Source organism: Amborella trichopoda, chromosome 6 (assembly GCF_054954075.1).
Source record: "Amborella trichopoda isolate Santa Cruz 75 chromosome 6, AtrichopodaSantaCruz75HAP2 v2.0, whole genome shotgun sequence".
Classification (NCBI taxonomy): domain Eukaryota; kingdom Viridiplantae; phylum Streptophyta; class Magnoliopsida; order Amborellales; family Amborellaceae; genus Amborella; species Amborella trichopoda.
Genome location: NC_142341.1, coordinates 25,835,323 through 25,858,364, shown reverse-complemented (window position 1 = coordinate 25,858,364; position 23,042 = coordinate 25,835,323). Strand labels below are relative to the sequence as shown.

Below are 23,042 nucleotides of genomic sequence, written 5' to 3'. Positions count from 1 at the left end.
AACAAGAATCTAGGAATGAAAAGACATGAATAATGGGGAGTACATCCATGATCATGAAAAAAATAGAAGGCTCACCAAATCAACACACCTTAGATAGGAATGGATTAGATGGATGTAGGAAAGAGAGTGCAAGCTGGACCATCTTTGGCACTAGTTTTATCTCATTTTTAACTACCTCAAGTTTTATACGTTTTTTCTTTATTTCACAAAAATATTATACTTAAAGAAAGATTTTAAAGAAAACATTTATCAAAAAGAAGCAAATTAATAAAACTGCCTAAGAACTTACCAAAAACATTCAAAGTGCCTAAGGATGCTGAATGATTTTACTTCTATGTTTCAAAAGTAACATCATAATGCAACAATAAATTACGAATTGTTTGTGGCTAACAAATTTACAAGAGATGAGAAATCTACATGTTTCAAGGGCAAGTTCTTTATCATAAGATACAATTTTTCCAGCCACGCCTATAATAGTAGGGGAGTCATTTCTTCTAGAACAGGGAATAAATTGGACTTCAGGATGATTCTTAAAATGAAAAATTTCAAATAGTTTTACAAAAATTACCTGCAGCTAACTTTACTGAAGCAAAATAATACCTCCTTTTTTTCTTGCTTCCAGAAGAAGGCAGTCAACTATTGTAGATGAGCTATTGGTTACAGGAAAAACACGGCCATCATCCTCTGTCTAAATGAAGAAATGTCACATACCACAGTCAAACAACCCATCAAAGCACAGATAATGAAACTGAAACAAAAAATGCAACCATAGGACATCTTCAAGTAACCTTGAGCTCTATGCCACGATCAGAAAACCAAGAAATAGTATCTAGCGGGCCATGCATCTTAAAGAAGGACCCCTGTAATTCCTTATTCCCTCGTGGATAATTTTCAGCCAAAACCTGCATTACTTAAATAATTTCAAATTGGGGAAGCAAAATAAGAAATGTGATTCCAGTAACCATGAAATGCTCAAACAAACTCAACGCAAAGCATACCATTGAAAGGCTTTAATATATACCAAAGAAAAGGGTAAGACAGTGAGATTCAAGCAGTAACTACTCACAGAACTCCATATACAAATTATAAAATGTAAACATGTCAACACAGATTGCACTTTATCCATATCAACAACAATGTGAATGTTAATATTAGAAAAAATAGGAGCTTCATTCCACCTTAACAATATCGATGTCCTAGATTAAGAAATGATACAATGTCTTGTAGGACCCACTAAATTTCCAGGGGAAGGAGCATCTCTAACAGAAATCCACTAGAGATTACTAAACTTAGTTTTGAGTAATTTCCTAATGCTACGGATACACGATTTCATGAATCAGATACTGTAGATGCATACATTTGATTCAGGATGCAAAACAATGTATCTCATAAATCACATTTACCTATGTTTAGCCACCTCAACCAGGGATGTTTGATTGGCTAGCACCAACCAGCAACATTGTCATAGGAAGAGTACGTGTGTTAAGCAAGAAAAGAATATTACACAAGGCAAAATCACCTAAACAAATTCTAGCCTTCATAATCATTTGGCAATTAGGTTTGAAAAATACAGTATGAGGACCTAGCAGAAGTAAATTGGAGTAAGTTAGCTATGCATTGAATCAAGAATGACAGTGCATCTTTGCAATTGAATCAAGAATGACACTACGAAAAGCTATACTTTGGCATGCAATCAATTTACTACAAATAATGATTTTCTAGCTAATATGCACCAAAAGCATGTTCCATGATTATTTTTTATGGTAACCACCAAGAACAAACTCGAGAAAAAATCAAGAAGAGAATGATATGATTCTCAAAGTAGATGCAGAAGCAACCTACATGCATAAAGACATCAATATCAACCATTGGCAGACATCAATATGTTTCAACTATCAACTACATATAGAGAGTTGAATACATAACTTATAGGACACTTTAAGGTTTGATGGTCTCGACATCAATTATTTCTCACCATAGTGTCAACACAATGCCCATGCGTCACATTGCATCTCCCTCCCCCAGATATTTTTACCTGCAATAATACATACAATTAGATGAACTTGAATTTACAATAAGCATAAGTTCATAGTAAGCCTAAAGTTCATCATCATTTTCATCCAAGCCTTATCCCAATTACTTGGGGTCGGCTATATGAATCTAGTTCCTCCATTAAATTAGGTTCAGGATTCAAGATAAGATGTAGCAAAGTTTTATGCTGGCTGCTACCTAACGCACCCCACCTCCTTTCTCCAAGCTTGGGATGGGTTAAGGAAAAGTTTAAAGTCCTCACCTCATGGTAAGCCTAAAGTTAAATGACCAATAAGCTAAATTTAGAAAAAAAGAAGCTACAGTAGAGCACATGACAGTCCCAAATAGTCATTTCGGAGTTCAATCCACTATCCCATTAAGTCCCCATAATGCACAAGAAATCTGCAGCAATCACATTCTCATTTGATTATCAATCAATCACTTCCAATTAGAAAAACATATTAAACTCCAACTGATATGGATAAAGTTTGCCTTAATATAAGTTGATCCTTACCATTGAAATGCCTAAGCAAATTGTAAATTGCATTGTAAACTCTCCCAACAATTCCTATTTTTGCTACATCTCTCTCTCTCGATATATATATATATATATACCATTTATCTTTTGTACATGGAGGACACAATCATTCTCACTCGTTAGATGTCAAATTGTATGCCTTGGGGTAAGTCACAAAGTCCAAAAAAATTTTCTTTGGAAGTTTGTGTCTAGCCAATGACACTCTTACATATATATATATATATATATATATAGATAGAGGGTGTGGTTTGTATAGAGCCAAGGCTCTAAACAAACAAAGTAAAGCGCACCCTCAAATAGTGTCGAGAAATGTGGTTTCAATACTGAAAATATTTGTGATAGCCTTAAAATATATTTTCATCTTTAATTATAAAATTTAAAGCTTCAAAAATAGTGTAAATAGAGCAGATTTATGAAAACCTGAAAATCTTGAAAATTAACGGTCCAAAAATGCATCACAAGATGCACTATTTCCAAAACTTGAAATCCATTTTTTCCTCATGTCCATGCATCTTGATATCGAGATGATCAATTTGAGGATATTTGGGCATCAAAACAACTTCTTCTAGTGAAATTTTTGAGGTGGGCTCTAATTTGATTGTTTAAAGCCTCGGCTCTATATAAACTTTTTTCATATATATATATGAAAAACCTAAAAAATGCCTACAGAATTGCTATCTCAATGGTGGTATTTCAAATGGAACTACAAGGGGCGGCGTGTGGTCCGTGGTGGTTTCCACGTGTTTTTTTACCGCGAAAGACATGTTACCGCCACGGATATGCTAGGTTCGTGGCATTCGAAAAATCCATGCTGCCCCGAAAAACAGACGACGAGAGCCTATAAGCGAAATCACTGTAGCATTTTGCCTATAGGTGTTGCATAGTGTCTTTCATATATATATATATATATATATATATATATATATATATATATATATATATATATATATATATATATATATATATATATATATATATATATATATATATATATATGGGAAAGGATGAGCATAGCCCAATAGCTCATATGAAAGATATGCGCCCAACAGCTGAGATTGACTGTGATGTAATGGACGCCCAAGATTTGCCCACATTTGAAATCGTTTTAAACCTCCCTCCCTATGCATTAAATGCTTCCCATACATTTAATGCCCGGACATTCCTTCTCCCCACGTTACCCTCCTCTCTCTCTTTCCCCTCACGATTACCCCTAACCTTTCTCTGTCTCTCTTACTTGCCAAACAAAAGCTCAGAACCTCTCTCTCTCCACATTACCGTAAATACAAGCTCTCCCTTTCTCTAACTCAGAACTTCTCTCTCTATTACAATAAATGCAAGCTCACCCTTTGTCTCTCTCTCTGACTCAGAATACCTCTCTCTATCCATCACAATACCCAAAACCATTCACGTCTCGCTAAGTCAAAACTTCTCTCTCTCCATTACCAAAAACCATTCACGTCCACCAAAACCAGAGCACCACAACACACAAGCTCTCCCTTTCTCTCTCTAACTCAGAATCTCTCTCTCTCCATTACCGTAAATGCAAGCTCTCCCTTTCTCTTTCTAACTCAAAACCTCTCTCTCTCCATTACATTAAACACAAGCTCTCCCTCTCTCTCTCTCTAACTTTGAACCCCTCTCTCTCCATTATAGTAAATACTCAAAACCATTCACGTCTCTCGCTCTCTCCATTAGCAAAGAACCACCCCTTCTCTCCATTATTTCTCTCTCTCTATTACCATAATACCACCCCCAATCCAGAACACCCCTCTCTCTCTCCATTCCAAAATGAGAAGATATTAGGGTTTGCAGCTTGCAAAGCAAGGGAAAAGCACGCTGATCGCCAGCGTTGAGCTGTATCTTTACCTGTACGTCACTATTTTCATTGTGCCCCCTTTCTCTCTCCATTTTTCCCAAGTACTTTCTCTCTCCATTTCCAAGTTTTTTTTGTGAAAAATTCTGAAATGCTCTGTAATTATTATTGTTACAATAAAGATTAGGGAAATATATTGATCATACTGTATTAGTTCATGTGGTAAGTGTTTCTTTCTACTTCTTGTGTTTAATCTATTATCCGGTGAGTTGGGTATTTCGGGGCATTTATAGTTGATAAACTTTATTTGGTATGAAGTCCGATTTTTTGGGGCATCATTTGGTGTATTTTTTAGGGGTTTTTGTTGCGATATTCTCTGGTATTTGGGGGATTTTGTTGGCCAGAGTTTTTGGCTTTATTTTATACGAATATCCTCTCTCTCTCTCTCTCTCTCTCTCTCTCTCTCTCTCTCTCTCTCTCTCTCTCAGTCTCCCCGTGTGCTTGTTTTGCAAGTACATGGAAGGGGAGAACTTAAGGTTAGGTTGAAAATTTTGTGCAGTTTGGTTCCTCGTGTGATCAAGTGATTAATTTTTCAGTTATTAGCAAAATTGAATTTAAAGAATTCAAAACAATATACAAGTTATGGGTTTTATATGACTTTTAGTGGCGTGTTAGTTGATTTATTTATTTTTATCCCGGTGATTGAAGAAAGTACAATGTGTTCATTTATAATGGCTTTGTGAATTGAGAGTTGATTCTTACAATGGTTTATTAATGTATTCATCTACCTTTTTTACTTGTTATTTCCTTTGGCTTTTGAAAAACATTTGAAACAAATATAAGAGGATATCAATAAATTTTCAGTATTTACTGATGTCACAGAAATGATTGTTAGGGTTTCTTACTCAAAAAAGATTTTCATACTAGAAATATGTAGCATCTATTGCAAAGGAAAAAATAATCCAATGTTGAACATCCAACCCATCCTATTCCCTCGATTGATTTGTTGAAACAGTTGCGATGAAGTTCTTCATATTTCCATTGTGACCTCTTTATAGAATAGATCTTGACAACCAATTCCCTCCATTGATTTGTAAACGCAAACCAGGAAGTAGTCGGATGCGTGTGTTTATATCTAAGACACCAGATAACTACAATAGGCCTTTCTATAAATGTTTTGACCGGAAGGTATGTGATATTCACTCATTAACAAAATCTAAAAGCATATTGGTGTTCATTTGTAAGCATATACCTAGCACACTATTATCTTATCGTGTTAACCACTAGAATGACACTAAATGGGCTACCTAGCATGGTGTGATGAGATCCTAGCTCAAGATAGGAAGCCTGTGGTAAGAAAGTTCGTGTCTCAAAGGCCAGATGCTTGATTTGCTGATTTAGTAGACGCAGCTCTGTCTAAAAAAGAGAAGCGCAAAGTTGTTGCTATGGCCCCTGAGAAAGCAGTCGTTGTAAAAGTTACTATCATATATGTAGTTGTTTATTTATGATGTTGATATATGTCCAGTACAGTAAACATCATAAAAGGAGAGTCGATCAACATCTACTTTTATGATGTTGATGTTTGCCTTCCTTTTTCTTATAAAAGGAATGGGTACATATGAGAAAGGGAGAGCTTGTATTTACTGTAATAGACAGACATCAACATCATAAATAAAACAACTATACTTATGAGAGTAACTTTTACAACGACTGCTTTCTCAAGGACCATAGCAACAGCTTTGTACTTCTCTTTTTCAGATACAGTTGCAGCTACTCCATCAGCAAAACAAGCATCTGACCTCTGAGACACGGACTTTCAAACAACAGGCCTCCTATCTTGACATAGGATCTCATCACACCATGCTAGGTAGCCGCATCCAGTATCATTCTAGTGGTTAACACGATAACATAAAAGTATGTTAAGTATATGCTTACAATTGAACACCAATATACTTCTACATTATGTCAATGAATGAATGTCACATACCTTCCAGTCAAAGCATTTATAGAAATGCCTATTGTAGCTATCTGGTATCTTTGATATAAACACGTACATCCGACCACATCCTGGTTTGCATTTACAAATCAATAGAGGGAATTGGTTGTCGAGATCCATTCTATAAAGAAGTCACAACGGAAATATGAAGAACTTCATCACAACCATTTCAACAAATCAATGGAGGGAATAGGTTGGGGTTGGATGTTCAACATTGGATTATTTTTGCTATATTGTAAATGCTACCTATTTCTAGTACGCAAATCTTTTTTGAGTAAAAAACACTAACAATCATTTCAGTGACATTAGTAAATACCGAAAATTTATTGATATCCTCTTTTATTTGTTTCAATTTTTTTTCAATAACCGAAGAAAATAACAAGAAGAAAACGTAGATGAATACATTAATAAACCATTGTAAGAATCAGCTCTCAACTCACAAAGCCATTATAAATGAACACATTTTAGTTTCTTCAATCACCGGGATAAAATAAATCAAGCAACTAACACACCACCGAAAGTAATATAAAACCCATAACCCTGTATATTATTTTGAATTATTTAAATTCAATTTTGCTAATAAATGAAAAATTAATCACTTGATCACACAAGGAACCAAATTGCACAAAATTTTAAACCTAACCTTCAGTTTGTCCCCTTCAATGTACTTGAAGCACAAGAACAAAGGGAGACAGAGAGAGAGAGAGAGAGAGAGAGAAAATTCGTGCAAAATAAAGCCGAAAACACTAACCAACAAAATCACCCAAATAACAGAGAATATTGCAACAAGAAGCCTTAAAAATACACCAAATGATGCCCCAAAAAACTGGATTTCATACCAAATAAAGTCCCCAAAACACCCACTATAAATGCCCCGAAATACCCAACTCACCCGATAAAGATTAAACACAACAAGTAGAAAGAAACACCTACCACAGGAACTAATACAGTATGATCAATATTTTTCCTTAATCTTTACTGTAAAAATAATAATTACAGAGCATTTTGGAATTTTTCACAAAAACAAATTACAAAAATAAAACTTGGAAATGGAGAGAGTGAGAGTACCTGGTTTGGGGAAAAATGGAGAGAGAAAAAGGGCACAACGAAAATAGCGATCGAGAGGGAGAGATACAGCTCAACTCTGGCAATTAGCGTGCTTTTCTCTTGCTCTGCAAGCTGCAAACCCTAATATCTTCTCATTTTGCAATGGAGCAAGAAAGGGGTGTTCTGGTTTGAGGGTGGTGTTGCGATAATGGAGAGAGAGAAACAATGGAAAGAAGGGGGGGTTTCTCTACTAATGGAGAGAGAGAGACATGAATAGTTTTGAGTATTTACTGTAATGGAGAGAGAGAGGGGTTCAGAGTTAGAGAGAGAGAGAACGGGAGAGCTTGTGTTTACTATAATGGAGAGAGAGAAAGAGGTTCTGAGATAGAGAAAGAAAGGGAGAGCTTGCATTTACGGTAATGGAGAGAGAAATTTTGAATTAGAGAGAGAGAAAGGGAGTGTTTGTGTGTTGTGGTGCTCTGGTTTTGGTGGACATTAATGGTTTTCGGTAATGGAGAGAAGAGAGGTTCTGAGTTAGAGAGACGTGAATGGTTTTGGGTATTGTGATGGATAGAGAGAGGTGTTCTAAGATAGAGAGATAGACAAAGGGTGAGCTTGCGTTTACTGTAATGGAGAGAGAGAAAGAGGTTGAGTTAGCGAGAGAAAAGGAGAGCTTGTATTTACGAAAATGTAGAGAGAGAGAGGTTTTGAACTTTTTTGGCAAGAGAGAGAGAGAGAGGTTACGGGTAATCGTGAGGGGCGAGAGAGAGAGGAGGGTAACATGAGGAGAAAGAATGTCATGGCATTAAATGCATGGGAAGCATTTAATGTATGGGGAGGGAGGCTTAAAACAATTTCAAAAGTTAGCAAATCTTGCACGTCCATTACATGACGGTCAATCCCAGTTGTTGGGTGCATATCTCTCGTATGAACTAGTGGGCTAAGCTCATCCCTATATATATATATATATATATATATATAGAGAGAGAGAGAGAGAGAGAGACAGACAGAGAGAGCAATGATCCTATAGGACCCTCCCCCACCCATATGTGTAGGACCCCAAAGGATCACTATTAAATTTGGCACGGATCTATAGAAAATTCAAATCCCACACCCATGTGATAACTTTTCTAGAGATTCATGCCAACTTTAATTGTGATCCTTTGGGGTCCTACACACATGGGTGGGGGAGGGTCCTATAGAATCATTACTCATATATATATATATATATATATATATATTAGAGACTACGCAACGCCTATGGGTGAAAATGAAAAATATTTTCGCTCATAGGCTCATTACCATCTGAAAATATCGAACGGCGTGCATTTTTGACCGACACGGACCTAGCATGTCCATGGTGATGGTGGTAAAAAATTCAAGCAGAACGCCGTCCGTTGTGGGTCCGTTCGAAAAACCACCACAAACATAGCAAGTCCGTGGTAGTGGCGTAACACTGTAGCATTTCGCCTATCAGCGTTCTTTAGGTTTTTCTATATATATATATGGAAGCCACTACGCAACACCTATGGGCGAAAATGAACGGTGTTTTTGCCCTTAGGCTGGGTGCCGTCAGATTTTTTTTCGAACAACATGGACCGCAACATACCTACTATGTCTGTTGTGGTAAACCGGGCAACCGCCACAGCTTGCGTAGATTCATGACGGTTTTTAAGGCAAAACCGCCATGTAGCAAAGCAAAGCACTATTCAATTTCGCCTATAGCCGTTTTTTAAAGTTTTCCTATATATATATATAGGAAAATGCAAGGGTAAACCCACTAGCTCACGGGAAAAAATGAGCCCAACGGCCCAGATTGAATCTAGGCCGATCTAACGATCACGGATGTCTGGTAGTGTTTTAATTTTAATTTTTTTTATACAAATCCAAATCACTTGAAATTTGAAGCGTGTGTACATCAAAAATAGGTGAATTTTGGAAAAATATCAAAAAATATTTTACATGAAATAAATTGATCAAAATACCCTCGAAAAATTTTGGGGGTATTTTCTTCTCTCTCTAGACAGAGGACCCAAGCACAACTCTCTCTCTCTCCCCCCCTCTCTTTCTATAAAGAGGTCTGCTAAGCGAAAGCTCAACTCTCTCTCTCTCTCTCTGAGAAGAGGTCTGCTAAGCAGAAGCCCAACTCTCTCTCTCTCTCTCTCAAACGAGGATCCTCTAAATAGAAGCCCGCCTCACTCCCTCCTCTACACAAGGAACCTTACAAATCAAATCAAGACACCGCTCCTAAATTCTCTAGTTATATCAATGAAGGCCTGTGAAACCTCTGAGAAGACAGCCATGAAAGTTGCAAGCCAGGATGGAAGAGCTTCCTCCAAATCTCTCAAAACCTTCTCCATTTTCTCTCTCTAGAAATACACAATTTCAGTGCTTCAGAGGTTGATGTTGCTATGGTTTTAGTTGTATTAGAGAGAGAGGGGGGGCTGGGGCGCACTTCTCAAACTGATGTTGATATGATTTTGTGTTATGGGCAAAGGAAGCTAGTATGCACATCTCAACTGATGTGGCTCTGGTTTTGTGTTAAAGAGAGAGAGAGTTGGAGAAAAGGGGGCAGGGGCACACTTCTCAGCTGATGTTGCTATGTTTTGGTTGCGTTAGAGAGAGAGGAGAGAATCGGAAATAAAGGGAGCTGGTACAGACTTCTCAGGTGATGCTCTGGTTTTGTGGTAGAGAGAGAGAGAGAGGAGAGAGAGAATGGGAGAGAGGGGCTGGGGCAGGGTTTTGCTATGGGTGAAGTGAGAATGAAAGAGGGTGGCGAGTTTACTGTGCGAGTCAGAGAAAAATGAGAGAGAGAGAGAGAGAAGGGAGGGGGTAGATGGGGCAGGGAAGAATGGTGGAGGAAAAGGAGCGAAGATAGGGAAGCAGTGAGAGAGAGAGGTATGGGAGAGGGAAAGAAACTTTTAGAACTTATCTCCAGCATCGATACCCCCATTTGTAATGTCAACCGTCTGAAGTACAAGGCCCTTGTATGCGAGCCAGCAGACACCATCGATCTCCTATAAATATACATAAATACATATATTATATAATAAATAGAAGGTTATGTAGGGTACTCACACTATAGAGCATTTTATAATTGTACTCAACAAATTTTGGACACTTATATACCCTTCTTTTATAATACAACATTTTTTTAATAAGGATATTTGTGGTCATTAGGACGGGTATGACATCATCCACATGGTGTATGACATTGTGCTCCATGTAGGTGATGTCACACCCTAATGATAAAAAATACCCTTACTAAACAGATGCTCCATGTACAAAAGAAGACTATATAAGAGTACAAAATTTGTTGAGAACAATTCTAAAATGCTCTATAGTGTGAGCACCTTAGTATAACCCATAAAGAAATGTATATAAATATACATACATGCAACATATATATCTGATGTTGAACCACTAAGGGATCAATGATCTCTCTCTCTCTCTCTCTCTCTCTCTCTCTCTCTCTCTCTCTCTCTCTCTCAGAAGTGAGCTTGAACCCTTAACGAATCAATGATAGTGTAAGCATCCGTTCTCTGATACTTCTGACAAATGCATTAATATATGCCGGACAAGGTACCAAATTCATTTCCTTCACAATAAGGGGATTCATGTACTAGAATACTTACTCTAACAATAATTAGGCTGAAGTACAATAGTAATAAACAATGGCAACAATATTCACAGAACATCCTACAACTCTGTCTGCTGAAGTTCCCAGGACCCATAGAAGATCGTATCAAACTCAAGTTATCTTCACAGTAAGTAGATGCATGTACTAGAATCCTTTCTTTCACGATAAGCAGACTCAAGTAAAATAGTCATAAAGCATGGAAACAACATTCAGATAGTACTCTACAACTCTATGTGCTCAAGTTCCCAAGACACATAGATGATCATATCAAATTCATGTCCAGGAGTGCAATATTTATAGACCGACCTTTGATAGAAACTTTCCTTTCTCAAAAACCAGTACACGCAAATAAGGGGCTACACCCTTTGCTCTAATTGCGGCAAAAATTCCAGCTGCACCACCTCCAACAACCACCAATAATTGCTCGGACACCTACAACAAGCAAACTGTGGAATGAAAATGCCAAACCAAAAGATACACAGGATATAAGTAAAACATTAGAAATACATAATTTTGTCCTAAATATACGTCATTATCAAGAGAAGCAACTTGAAGCTGCACTTATCTCCAAACTTAGGAAAACTTAGGACAGACATTCCACAGAAGTTGGTAGAGAAGCATCATATTCATCATACTATAAATACTCTGCAGTCACAACCATAGGACCAAATTGACGAAAAAATATACCTGAATTTTAATGAAGCAAAAATGGCATTATCTGAGTACGCAACAAGATCTGTTTACATCATGATAGACCTATACTCATTCAAAGTATTGAAATGTCCAAATTACTCCAAAGCCTTAAGCAGAATAGGGCAAAAGTAGTCCTAGAAAGTCATTAGCATATGGTGACATGCATGGATCCTCTCTAAGCAACATGTGGACATCCCATTTGCCAAGTTGACAGCATGTATGGAAAATTCTCTCTCACAATAAGGCAAGTTATGAGTTAGTACTTAAATAAATAGTTACACACGAATGTCGATAAAAAACCACCACCTACTAACTGAAAGATTTTCCTTTTTTTTTTGCGGTTATTGTACACTTGTACGAACGCGTTCTATCAGGAATAGTTTTGGCATGTTCACTACACTACACACATGGAGTACTCCAGTCATTTTTACCCATGACACTAGGGGATTTAATCTGTCACATAAAACTAAAAATATAGGTATTTCAGGTGCATGTTGTTCACAAATGACATAGTTTTGATTGATGAGACCTGCAACACAAAGTTAGAACTTTGGAAGGATGCTGTAGAATCTAAAGGTTTTAAACTTCGTCGAACTAAAACAGCTATGGAATGCAAGTTTAGTAATAATAGACGTAGAGACAAGGAAGTAAAAATTGACAGCTAGGAAATACCAAAAAGACCGCATTTCAATATCTTGGGTCGATAATCTAGAAAAATGGAGAGATTGAGGAAGATGTCGCACACAGAATTAGAGCTGGGTGGGCAAAATGAAGATGTGCAACCAGAATTTTATGTGATCGCCGCATAACAATGAAGCGCATACCAATGAAGCTGAAGGGTAAGTTCTATAAGTTGTGAGACCAGCTTTGCTCCATGGGGAAGAATGGTAGTTTTTAGAATTGTTAAGTTTGTATAAATGGTAAAGGAATTACAAAAGGATTAATCTACGGACGACATCCCACAAGTTGGGTGCTCAGACTACAAAAAAATATAGGAAAAACAAATGATGCCAAAATGGTTGACAAAGAAGATTCAGACTAGGGAGGGGAGGGCAAAAGAAGGGAAAGGGAGTAGTAAACTTAAGATAAAGTCTTCTACAAGGTATGTAGAAAACGTAAAAACCAAAAGTAGACCCAAAGGTGAGCTGGCGGGGGGGGGGGGGGGTGTTTGTTGACTTGCTTGGAACTAGACCAGAGAGCTGTGGGCTGATGGTGGGTAAAGTGGAAGGAGAGTCCGTATATTGTTGAGCGAATAGTTGTTGGCAATTGGGTCTATAAGCTGTGAGTTTTATGTGCGTTGTCACCTGATCTTGAGAGACATCGATCCTTAGCAACATCAGATCAGCACAGCAGAGATGAACGCCAAGAAAGATGCGAAGGGAAGAGGGGGGTCGTATAGATTTGAGGGCAGCAGTCATCAGCAACATCAATTTAGCGTTTCATCAGAGTGACAGATGGATGAGGAAAGAGCATGCAGTACACAGACAGATGAAGGAGAAAAAGAAGAGAGATAGGAGTTTATGAAGTTGAGAATACAGAGAGACTGAGATGAGGGGAAAGAAAGTAGAAAGAGATAGAGAAAGCAAGAGAAGAGAAGGGGTGAGAAGTAATAGAGAGGCTCCACAGCAACAAAATCAAGAAAAGAGAAAAAGTGAGAAGAAGAAGGGGGGAGAGGGGGAATGCGAAAAGACAGCTAAACAAGAGAAAAAGTTTGAAAAATGGACAAGAAAGGTAGGAATCGAGACTAGAGCAGGGAAAATGGCGAAGGTAGAAGAGGAAGATAGAGAGCAAAAAGAAGGGAGAGAAGAACATAATAGATTCAAGGGGAAATCACTGTACCTGTGCCCCGTGAAGCTCCTACTTTTGCCAGACAGTCAGCCATTGAGTTGGCCACCCGAAATATGAGTTTGAAGCGAACTTGTGGAGGAGTGTTGTAGAGGAAAAAATTATGCTCAAAGGTGGAAACAAGCCTCAATGGGGCGGAATATTGGGCACTCAAAAAACAATAGACCCATAAAATGAGTGTAACAAAGATGAGGATATTGAGATGGATGAGTGGCAAGACAAGAAGGAATAGAATTCAAAATGAATCCATTCGCAAAAATTTAGGTGTCGCACCAATAGGCGATATGATGAGAGAGAGTAGACTTAGGTGGGCTGGCCATTTGTGGCACAGACCCAATACAGAATCTATTAGAAGGTACGAGTTAGTTCAAGTAGAAGGCTCAAAAAGGGCAAGAGATAGGAACAAAAGGACATGATTGGAAGTAGTAAGAAAAGATACAAGGACTCATGACCTCATTGAGGGTATGGACCATAATGGAGCAAAATGACAGACCAGAATTCGTGTAGCCGACCCCAATTAATTGGGAAAAGGCTATGATGATAATGATGATTATGATGATGCTTAGTTTTGTAAATTTGACAAGTTATCAAAGCCAAGCTAGATTTTTGCAACCTACCCAATGAAACCCAATATGGTTAATTCTATGCAATTTGAGAGAATGGATAACTAAAATATCAACGTAGTTCCATGCATCTACGTATTTAAAAATGTGGAGTACTGCATGTGCAGCCACCAATTTACATGGTTGACGTGATGAAGCCATCAAATCCTAAAACCTTAGGGCTTCTAATCAAAGGAAGAGACAAGCCCACTGACGTTAATAACGGTCCAATCTGAATAGTCAAATACTCAATTATAATTTTAGGCAGGAAAATTCAAACTCATGCAAGATTCATGTGTAAAACATCTCAAAGAGAGGTGAAACCATTTATTGGCATAAATACAACAAGGTTTGACTAAAAATTTGGGATTATTAGATTTCAAATTTCCATCAGGGAACAAGTAAACATGTAAAAACCTTTTAGTGCCTTCCTTCAAGATGCACTTTGGAGAATTGGCATGCTGCCCTTACGAGGAAAGCCATTTGTGAAAACTTGGGCTCGGATAGAGTTCATATGAGGTTTCTGAAAGAAAAAAGGAGATAATCGCCAATCTTTATGTATCTTTTATGCCCATATGGTGCTCATGTGAATACCAGTTTTCTCTCAAGATCCATGCCTTTTTTTGGACGTGTCAAAAGGGAACCTAATTTAGGAGTGAGACCAATTCAGTATCTATACTACATTATTAAGCCACAGTTAAGGAGCGGACATGTGTCGCAAGAATAAAAAGGGAACATATTGCTAGAAGAGAACGTATGGCAGCTGACCTTCTAATAGATAGTGTTTAGGGAACTATATAAGGTAAATGGACTCCCATGGGGAAGAGATATGGATATAGATTTTTATTGAGATTCAGAGATTTTGGAGGTTTTTGAATAAAAAAGAAGTAAATAGATTCCCAAGGGGAGCGAACACCTTTCTCAGCCAATGGGAAAATATACTCTACCACCAACCACGAAAGGTGCAAAGACCAAACAACTGGCTTCCACCTCCAGAGGGCACCATCAAGCTCAATTTCGATGGTTGCTCTCTGAGGAACCCCGGCCCTGCAGGAGTCGAAGGTGTCTTTAGAGACCATCATCGCAATATTCTCTTCACCTATTATGAGCATTTAGGCCATAAAGATTCTCAATACGCAGAAGCCATGGCTCTGTTGTTAGGTCTGAAAAGCTTCAACCATTCTTGAGGGCCACACTTGTTAGTGGACGGAGATGCACACAATATTATCTCCTGGGCAACCAGAACGACACCACCTCCATGGTACCTAGCTTCGATTTTTGATGAAATTTCTTACATTTGCAGGGATATGGTCGTCCAATGGAAGCATATCTGGAGGATGTCCAACGAGTTTGCCGATCTTCTGGCGAAAGACAGGGCTAGGACCCAAGAAGAAGACCATGCGCGGCCCATCTCCTTTTTTACTGTGGACCACAGAGGGTACACAACGTAGAACATCTCATTGTAATTGGGTAATTTTATAAGCCCAATTTTTGGTGAACCTACTGTAAATCCTTTGTAACCACGCAGCTATATAAGCCCAATTTTTTGTGACCCTACTGTTAATCCTTTGTAATCGTGCAGCTATATAAGCCCATTTTTTGTATAAGGTCTGATGACCTATTATTTACCGAGAGCATCGCATAGAGGGCTCTCTCAGAGTACCACACATCTGTAATCTAATTTCTCTTAGCAATACAATAAGTTAACTTTACTAAAAAATAAAAGGGGAAGAGATATGGATAGAGAAATTTTATGGAGATTGAGACATTTTAGGAGGCTTTCAATAAAACAACTAAAAATTTATGGAGATTTAGACACCACTAAACATCAAGTATTTTCCAACCTTGGAGATTATACGTATAAAACTTGGTCAGTACATGGCTATGCTAAATGTTTCAAATATTTCAAGTTATAAATTTAGAATTTATATCATATAATATATTACTATATATATACATACATATATATATCTATGTGTGTGTGTGTGTGTGTGTGTGTGTGTGAAGTGTCCAAAATTCTCACGAGGCATGAGTTTGAGGCAGCCCACGCAATGGGTGACCTGCACAAAACAATGAAAAGGCAAGAAAAAGAACCCAAAAAAAACGGTTCGGCCACCCACATGTCGAGCGCTTGGCACCTGAGGAGATAAAAAAATCAGGTGTGTAGCCACCCACGGGCCAGGTGCTCAGCAAACCCTGGGTGGCATCCCACATACCAGGTGCAGCTCTCCCAAAAACAACAAAAAATGGGTCCATAACCAATAAAAGATAGGGAGAGATGAAGAAGTGAGAAAGAAGGGGAGAAGTGGAGAAGCATAGTCAGAAGTAGAAAGCGAAAGCAAGAGGAGAGAGAAAGAGATTATAGGAAGAGGAGACAACAAATGTGAGGCAAGGAGGAAGAGTGGAGGAGAGATAGAGAGATTATACTGAAAAACATTGAAAAGCTTTCATAGGAGGGTGGAGGGAGGAAGAGAGAGAAAGAGAGAAAGAGAGAAAGAAGAAGAGATAGCAAGGTAAAGGAGAGGGAGCGAGAAAGAAAGAAATGCCAAAAAATTCTCACTGAGTGGTGGGATAACACTAATAACAGCGGCCTCCCTAGCTAGACCATCTCCTGCCATATTGCCCTCCATCTAGATATGACGAAAGCCAACTCAAAGATACCCAAAAATGTAGAATATCCTGTTAAAAATATGCAAAAGTTGTCGTGGATGAATATTGTCATTTGAGCCCACAAGATAACATTTTTTTAGTCTCCCTTCACAACATGGTTTTGGCCGTAAGACGTGTCAAAACTGGAGAGTCCTTACAGAAGTGCCTAAGCCTTGGCCCAAGAAGAATCACCATAACCAAGGGGGCCACCAAAAGTGAAAAGAATATTAACATCCACCTCTCTGAAGATACCCCCCCCAAAGCCACAGGTCCGGGGTTACCCAGGGAGAAGCCATCGAAGTTGAGTTCAATGTAGTCACATGTGGGGGACAACCATAAGGAGGACTGGGACTACTTGATGAGCCTATAGTTGAGAATGTCCTCCCAGTTGGTTATGAAGTCGACCTCCCAAAGTGCCTGAGAAGCTTACAGTTGAAAGCCTAGAAGATAGTTCTGATCCACGACAAAGGACATCTGCCTATGTATACTTTTGAATGTCTTAGAATTTCTCTCCTTCCAAATATGCCATAAAGTGGCCAAAATGGTAACTCTCTAGAGGAAAAGGTCCCACTTCGGGATAGGGAGGTTTGAACCAAGCCGATGACAGTGTTTGCCAATGGAAATCCTCTCTTTTGGAGTTGATCTACGGTTAGATTTCAGTTTCGAATGGTAAATCATCCAACCATCCAAATGCCTGAACTCTAGGAGGCAAGGGAGCAATCCAAAGAGGGTTTACAATGGGGCCATTAGCAAAAGAGGTTGTAAAGGCCTTATAGAGGGCAACAGTGAAGGTTCATGAATGGGAAGTCCACTGTAGTGGTGTTTGTGTAGAAATTCAAAAGAAGGTCATGAAGATCAAAAGCGTCCCTAGTTTTAGTATCCTTTAGGGGTCTACAAACGGTTGTGTTCCCCAATACAGGTTGGTCAAAAGCTTAGGTCACACAAGATGCTGGCAAGTTTGGGTTGGAAAAAGTTAGATGCCATCAGCCCTTAAGGGGACAATCCCCAACCCAACGGTCAGGCCAAAAAGAAACCCTATTACCATCGTTGACCTTACACCTATTATTGGAAAGAAAGAGGCGAGATGCCTCAATAGAAGCCCGAGGACCTAGAGGTGACTCTTCTATGGGGGAACCAAGAAAAGGATTTTGTAGCATATTTATCCCTAAGAACAATGCTCCAAAGAGCCGCCGCATTGGGGGTATCATGCCAACACCACTGCCCTAGCAGAACCAAGTTTATGAGTCTTAAGGCTGCGGATACTCAGTCCACCTTGATGCTTTGAGGTACACACAAGTTCCCAAGCCACAAAATGTACTATTTCTAGTTATCAAATATTTATATCTAGGTATCTCACTATTATAAATACTAGAAATATCAATATATTCTTATTAAAATATTAAATTGTATTTAAAATCTATAACAATAATATCTAACAACAGTCACAAAGGTAAAAATATTTAACTGTCTAACATGTGTAATAATGTAATATTACTATTAGATTATTATTTATATAAAATAAATTGTAAGATTTCATAATATAATATTATAGTTTTGTTTTTTTTTTTTTTTAGAACTGTTAACGTTGTATTACTAAGATAGAAAAATTTTACAAGAGGTGTGCATCTGAAAGCACCCTCGTAGGGTGACATTCAGTAAAAAATACATTTAGTCATCCATGGTCAGATAGGCTTATAAGAACGCCCAAAATTACAACAGATACAGTTAGATTTACAAAAATAGGAACGGAGCTGTCACTTGCTCGTAAGATGAGAGCTAAGTAGTGCAGCTAAGGTCCTCAACAAAAAAGGAGTTGGACCTGGCCTGGTTGTCGATTTCGCCGCTTGCTCCCTCCTTCGCCAAAAGATCTGCGAGAACGTTGGACGTCCTCCAGATGTGCCTCCATAAGACACTCGTACCCCTGCAGATATGGGTAATTTCATAAAAAATAGGTGACAATTGCCAAGGTGGATCGGAAAAGGCCTCTTGCCCAAGAAATGGTGTTCAGGGAGTCTCCTTCCACAATCAGAAAAGTGCCCTAGGAAGGATTGAGGTGTCTCATGCCCAAAAGTAAAGTCATAGCTTCTGCATATTGGGAGTCATAGTTCCCAAAGAATGCAGAGAAAGTGAAGAGGACATTTCGTTGGCAATCTCTGAAAACACCCCCTGCGCCTGAAGGGATGGGATTACAGAGAGAGCAGCCATCAAAATTGAGCTTGATGCTACCCTCTGATGATGGTTGCCAATTGCTAGCTCTTATGGGTTTAGAGGGTCTGTGGTGAGGACATTTATCCCAATGAGAGAGGAAGGTATTTCTAGAAATACCCATGAAAGTCTTGTGATTTAACGCCCAGAAAGTGGCCAGTGAGATAACCTACTGGAAGAGAGCTGGTGGTTGTAGTTGAACCCCATTGAAAATTCTGTTGTTCCTTTCTAGCCATAAAGTCCAAATGGTAGCAGCCATTGTTGCCTTCCATAAGGATTTTCCAGCCAAGGGCCACTGTTCGAAGTTGAAAGAAATCAGAGCCTTAACCGTGGGTGGAGTAACCCATTGGAAACCAAAAAGTAGGAGCAGTTGAGACCAGAGTTGAGGGGAAATTCACAATGAATGAAAAGGTGGGGGCTGGGTTCCTCCTCGCACATGCATAGGGAACATCTGTTGGGGATGGAAAGGCCACTTTTTTGTAGTTGATCAACAGTGAGGGCTCTTTGAGAGCAGGCAAACCAATTAAAGAACTGAATCTTTGGGGGGGCAATGGTGGACCAGACTTTAGACAAGATGGAGGTAGGGTTGAGAGGAAAGGTTGGGGGTTGGGTTAGACTTTTGTAGAAGAAGTTACAGTAAAGGTGCCTAAGGGGGGGGGGAGAGGCTCTAGACAATAGTATCACTCCCTGAAAGAGGGAGGAAGTGCGAGGAGAGCGCACACAAAAGTTGTTGGAACAGAGCACTTTCGCCATCTGAGAGATTTCTACGAAAAGAGGGGCACCATAATCTCCGTCCACCCGAGAGAGGCATCTCCTCAGCAATAGTAGAGTTAATGTTGGAGGTGAGAGAGAAGGTGAGAGAGAAGAGGGTTGAGAAGGCCTTGCACAAAGGAGATGTGCCAAGCCAAAGATCGGTCCAAAACTTGACCCTAAGTCCTTCTCTGGCACGAAATCTTATGTGCCTTCTAAACTGTGGCAGTGAAGAGGCTAGAGACAACCACACCCCTAACGCCTTATGTTTTTGTATCCTTTCTGGTACCCACGTTCCGTCCAGTATTTTGTACTTGGAGCATAACACCTGTGCCCAAAGAGAATCCGGTTGAGAGGCTAAGCGCCACCACCATTTGCTAAGGAAGGCAATATTTTGTTTCTAAGTGACCGGATACCTAAGCCCCCTTGCTTTCAAGGTAGACAGACAGTATCCCAAGCTACAAGGTGGAATTTGGTCTTCTCAGCCTGGCCCGACCAAAGGAGGTTCCACATAAGTTGCTCTATGTGCTGCCACTTGTGCCGGCATCTGGAAAAGTGATATAAATACAGGGGAGTTTGGCAAAGTAGCTTTGATCAAAGTTGCTCTTCCTGCTGGAGAAAGGTATCTGCCTTTCCAAGTGGCAAAGCGTCTCTCTACTTTGTCCAGAGTCAGAGACCAAAGTCTCTTTATAGGTTTCCCCAAACCCAGGGGAAGGCTCAGGTTAGTGGAAGGGAGGTCTTCCACTTTACATTCCCAATCTGGGATGAGGGTATCGACCTCAGCATGACATGGCAACCCCCATCATTTTGGATTTCTTCATATTCACTTTGAACCCTGTGGCTTTCTAAAAGCACAGAAGAAAGAGTTTGAGCGTGTCGATTTCCGTCCTGGAGGCATCAAGGAAGACCAGGGTGTCATCTGCGTATTGCAGATGTGACACCGTTGGGCCCTGATTATTAGTTTTGAAGCCAGAGAGAAAGCCAGATAGGTAAAGGCGGGAAAGGGATCTGGAGAAAACTTCCACAGCAATGGCAAAGAGGAAGGGGGAGAGAGGATCCCCCTGACGGAGTCCCCTATGTGCTGGGAAGTAACCTTTAGGTGACCCATTGATGAGAATGGAAAGATGTGGGTAAGAGTAACAACCTCTCATCCAACTGCTCCAACGTTCCCTAAACCCCATTCTCACCATGGCTTGTTCCAAGATGGACCAGTCAACGTGGTCATAGGCTTTCTCCCAATCTATATTTTAAAGATTAAGCCTGGTTTCTTGGCTATATGTCTTGAATGGAAACACTCATTGGCCACTAGGACCCCATCCAGAATTAGTCTATCTGGAATGAAAGCAGATTGGGATGACGAGATCAATGTGTGGAGGACAAGTTAAAGTCTAGAGGCAAGGACCTTAGCCAAAATTTTGTAGGTTGAGTTCAGGAGGTTAATAGGTCTAAAGTCCTTGATTTCCTCAGCCCCTTCGACCTTAGAAACCAAGGCGATGAAGGCGGCATTAATGGCTTTATGGATGATTCCCCTATGGAAAAACTCCTCGAAGAAATCCAAGAAGTCAGAACGAAAAGTGCTCCAGAAAGTTTTGAAGGGTGCAATCAGGAAGCCATCTGGGCCAGGGGCTTTATCTATAGCAAGGGCTTTGATGGCTTGTAAGATTTCAGTCTCAGAGAAGGGTTGCTCTATCGAGGCAGCTAAATCTTCTAAGAGGAGCAAGAAGTCTAGGTCAGCCATTCTCGGCCTAGGACCAGTAGGGGCAATGAAAAGGGTTTGAAAGAACTCAAGAATGGCCTACTCAATTTCTGCTAGTTGAGTCAAATAGTTGTTAACTTTGAACAACGAGATGGTGTTTTCCCTTCTGGGACAATTGGCTATTCGGTGGAAGAAACTGGTGTTTAGGTCTCCCACTTTTAACCACTTTATCCTAGAGCTCTGAAACCAGTAGATCTCTTCTTTTTTCAGGGTGGACAGGTAGTCAAGTTTGGTTTGGGTTCTGAGGTTAAGTTCCGAGGTGTCCAAAGCCCTGGTTTCTTCTATTTTGTCCAAGTGTTGGATAGTGTCAAGAAGTAGAGATCTGGTTTGGGAAAAGTTGCTAGGCAAGGATTTACGCCAGGTTTTGAAGGAGGCTTTGAGAGACTGAATTTTAGTTTGAAGTTTGTAACCTGCTCTACCCCTAACCTGAGGTGAGAAAGAGGCCCACCACGTGGGTACAAAGTTAGAAGGGATGCCTCTTCAAGCCAAGCTAGTTCGAACCTGAAGGGTTTAGGCCCTCTGTGAACTGCATTGGTGAATGGGGCAATGGTTAGAGGTAGGTTTTCGTAAAGCCAAGGCGAGAGAACCCGAAAAAGATTCCTCCCAATTAGTAGAAAAGAGAAAACGGTCCAGTTTTGAGAGGGAGGGAGTTGGAGAATGGTTGGACCAAGTAAAACGACTGCCTTTAAGAGGGGGATCGATGAGTTCATTTCAGGAGATGAAATCTGTGAAATCCCTCATGCCCTAGGTTATGGAGGTAGAAGAGTTCCGCTCATAGGACCGTCTTGTAATATTGAAGTCTCCCCCCAAAACCCACGAAGGTTGTGGGAGAGATGCGATATGGTCCAGTTCAAACCAAATCTGTGTCTAAGCGAGGAAGAGTTGGGCCCATAGACAGCCGTGAATTTCCACGGGGAAGCATCAGAGATGCACGAAAGGAGAATGGTCACAGAGTAGTCACCCAAATGAGAGGAGACGAGGGTGTGTTCCAACAAATTCCAGACAACCCAGATACCCCCAGAAGCTCCATTCGCCGGTAGGGCTACCCACTAAGTAGGCTTCTTGCCCCAAATTTGGCGAATGAGCTGCACGGAGGGCTCTGGCAGTTTGGTTTGAACAAGGGCTAGGACGGTGGGAGAGTGTTTGAGAGAAAGGTCTTTGACAACACTCTTTTTGGACTATTGACCCAATCCCCTAATATTCCATTGATAAGCTTCATGGAATAGAGAAGGAAAGGGGGAAGGAGGCCAACCTGGAAGACCTCCTGGGGCAAGAAGTGAATGTAATAGAATGGAGATCCCAAAGAGGCTTGTCCTGAAAAGAGGGAGTAGAAAAAAGGCTGAGGAGTTCTCTTTGTGCTTTGGGACTCGCCTTGATCCTGCTATGCGCATCAGCGATAAGAAACTTGTGCATCGGTCCTTCTGGTCCGTCGTGTTGGAAGCCCATGATTCTATACATTTCCTTCATCTTATCGTCG

The 23,042-nt window shown here is 39.9% G+C and overlaps 1 protein-coding gene across 50 annotated transcripts in view; it reads right to left on the bottom strand.

Moving 5' to 3' along the window:
• The window catches only part of LOC18440105 (FAD/NAD(P)-binding oxidoreductase family protein), a 95,462-nt gene that overhangs the window by 56,937 nt on the left and 15,483 nt on the right, over positions 1 to 23,042 (bottom strand). For 39 of the 50 annotated variants that reach the window (XR_016058147.1, XR_016058144.1, XR_016058148.1 and 36 more), the window contains 4 exons: positions 11,372 to 11,497; positions 1,976 to 2,035; positions 789 to 902; positions 601 to 688 (listed from right to left, as the gene is read on the bottom strand). Coding sequence is in view for 8 of the 50 variants with exons in the window: in XM_020670884.2 (XP_020526543.1) it covers positions 601 to 688; positions 789 to 902; positions 1,976 to 2,035; positions 11,372 to 11,497 (388 nt within the window). In the remaining 42 variants the exon portion in view is untranslated. Of the gene's footprint in view, positions 1 to 568; positions 689 to 788; positions 905 to 1,927; positions 2,036 to 11,371; positions 11,498 to 23,042 lie in introns of all 50 variants that reach the window. The other 11 variants (XM_088870332.1, XM_088870334.1, XM_088870339.1 and 8 more) reach the window with 4 other exon arrangements.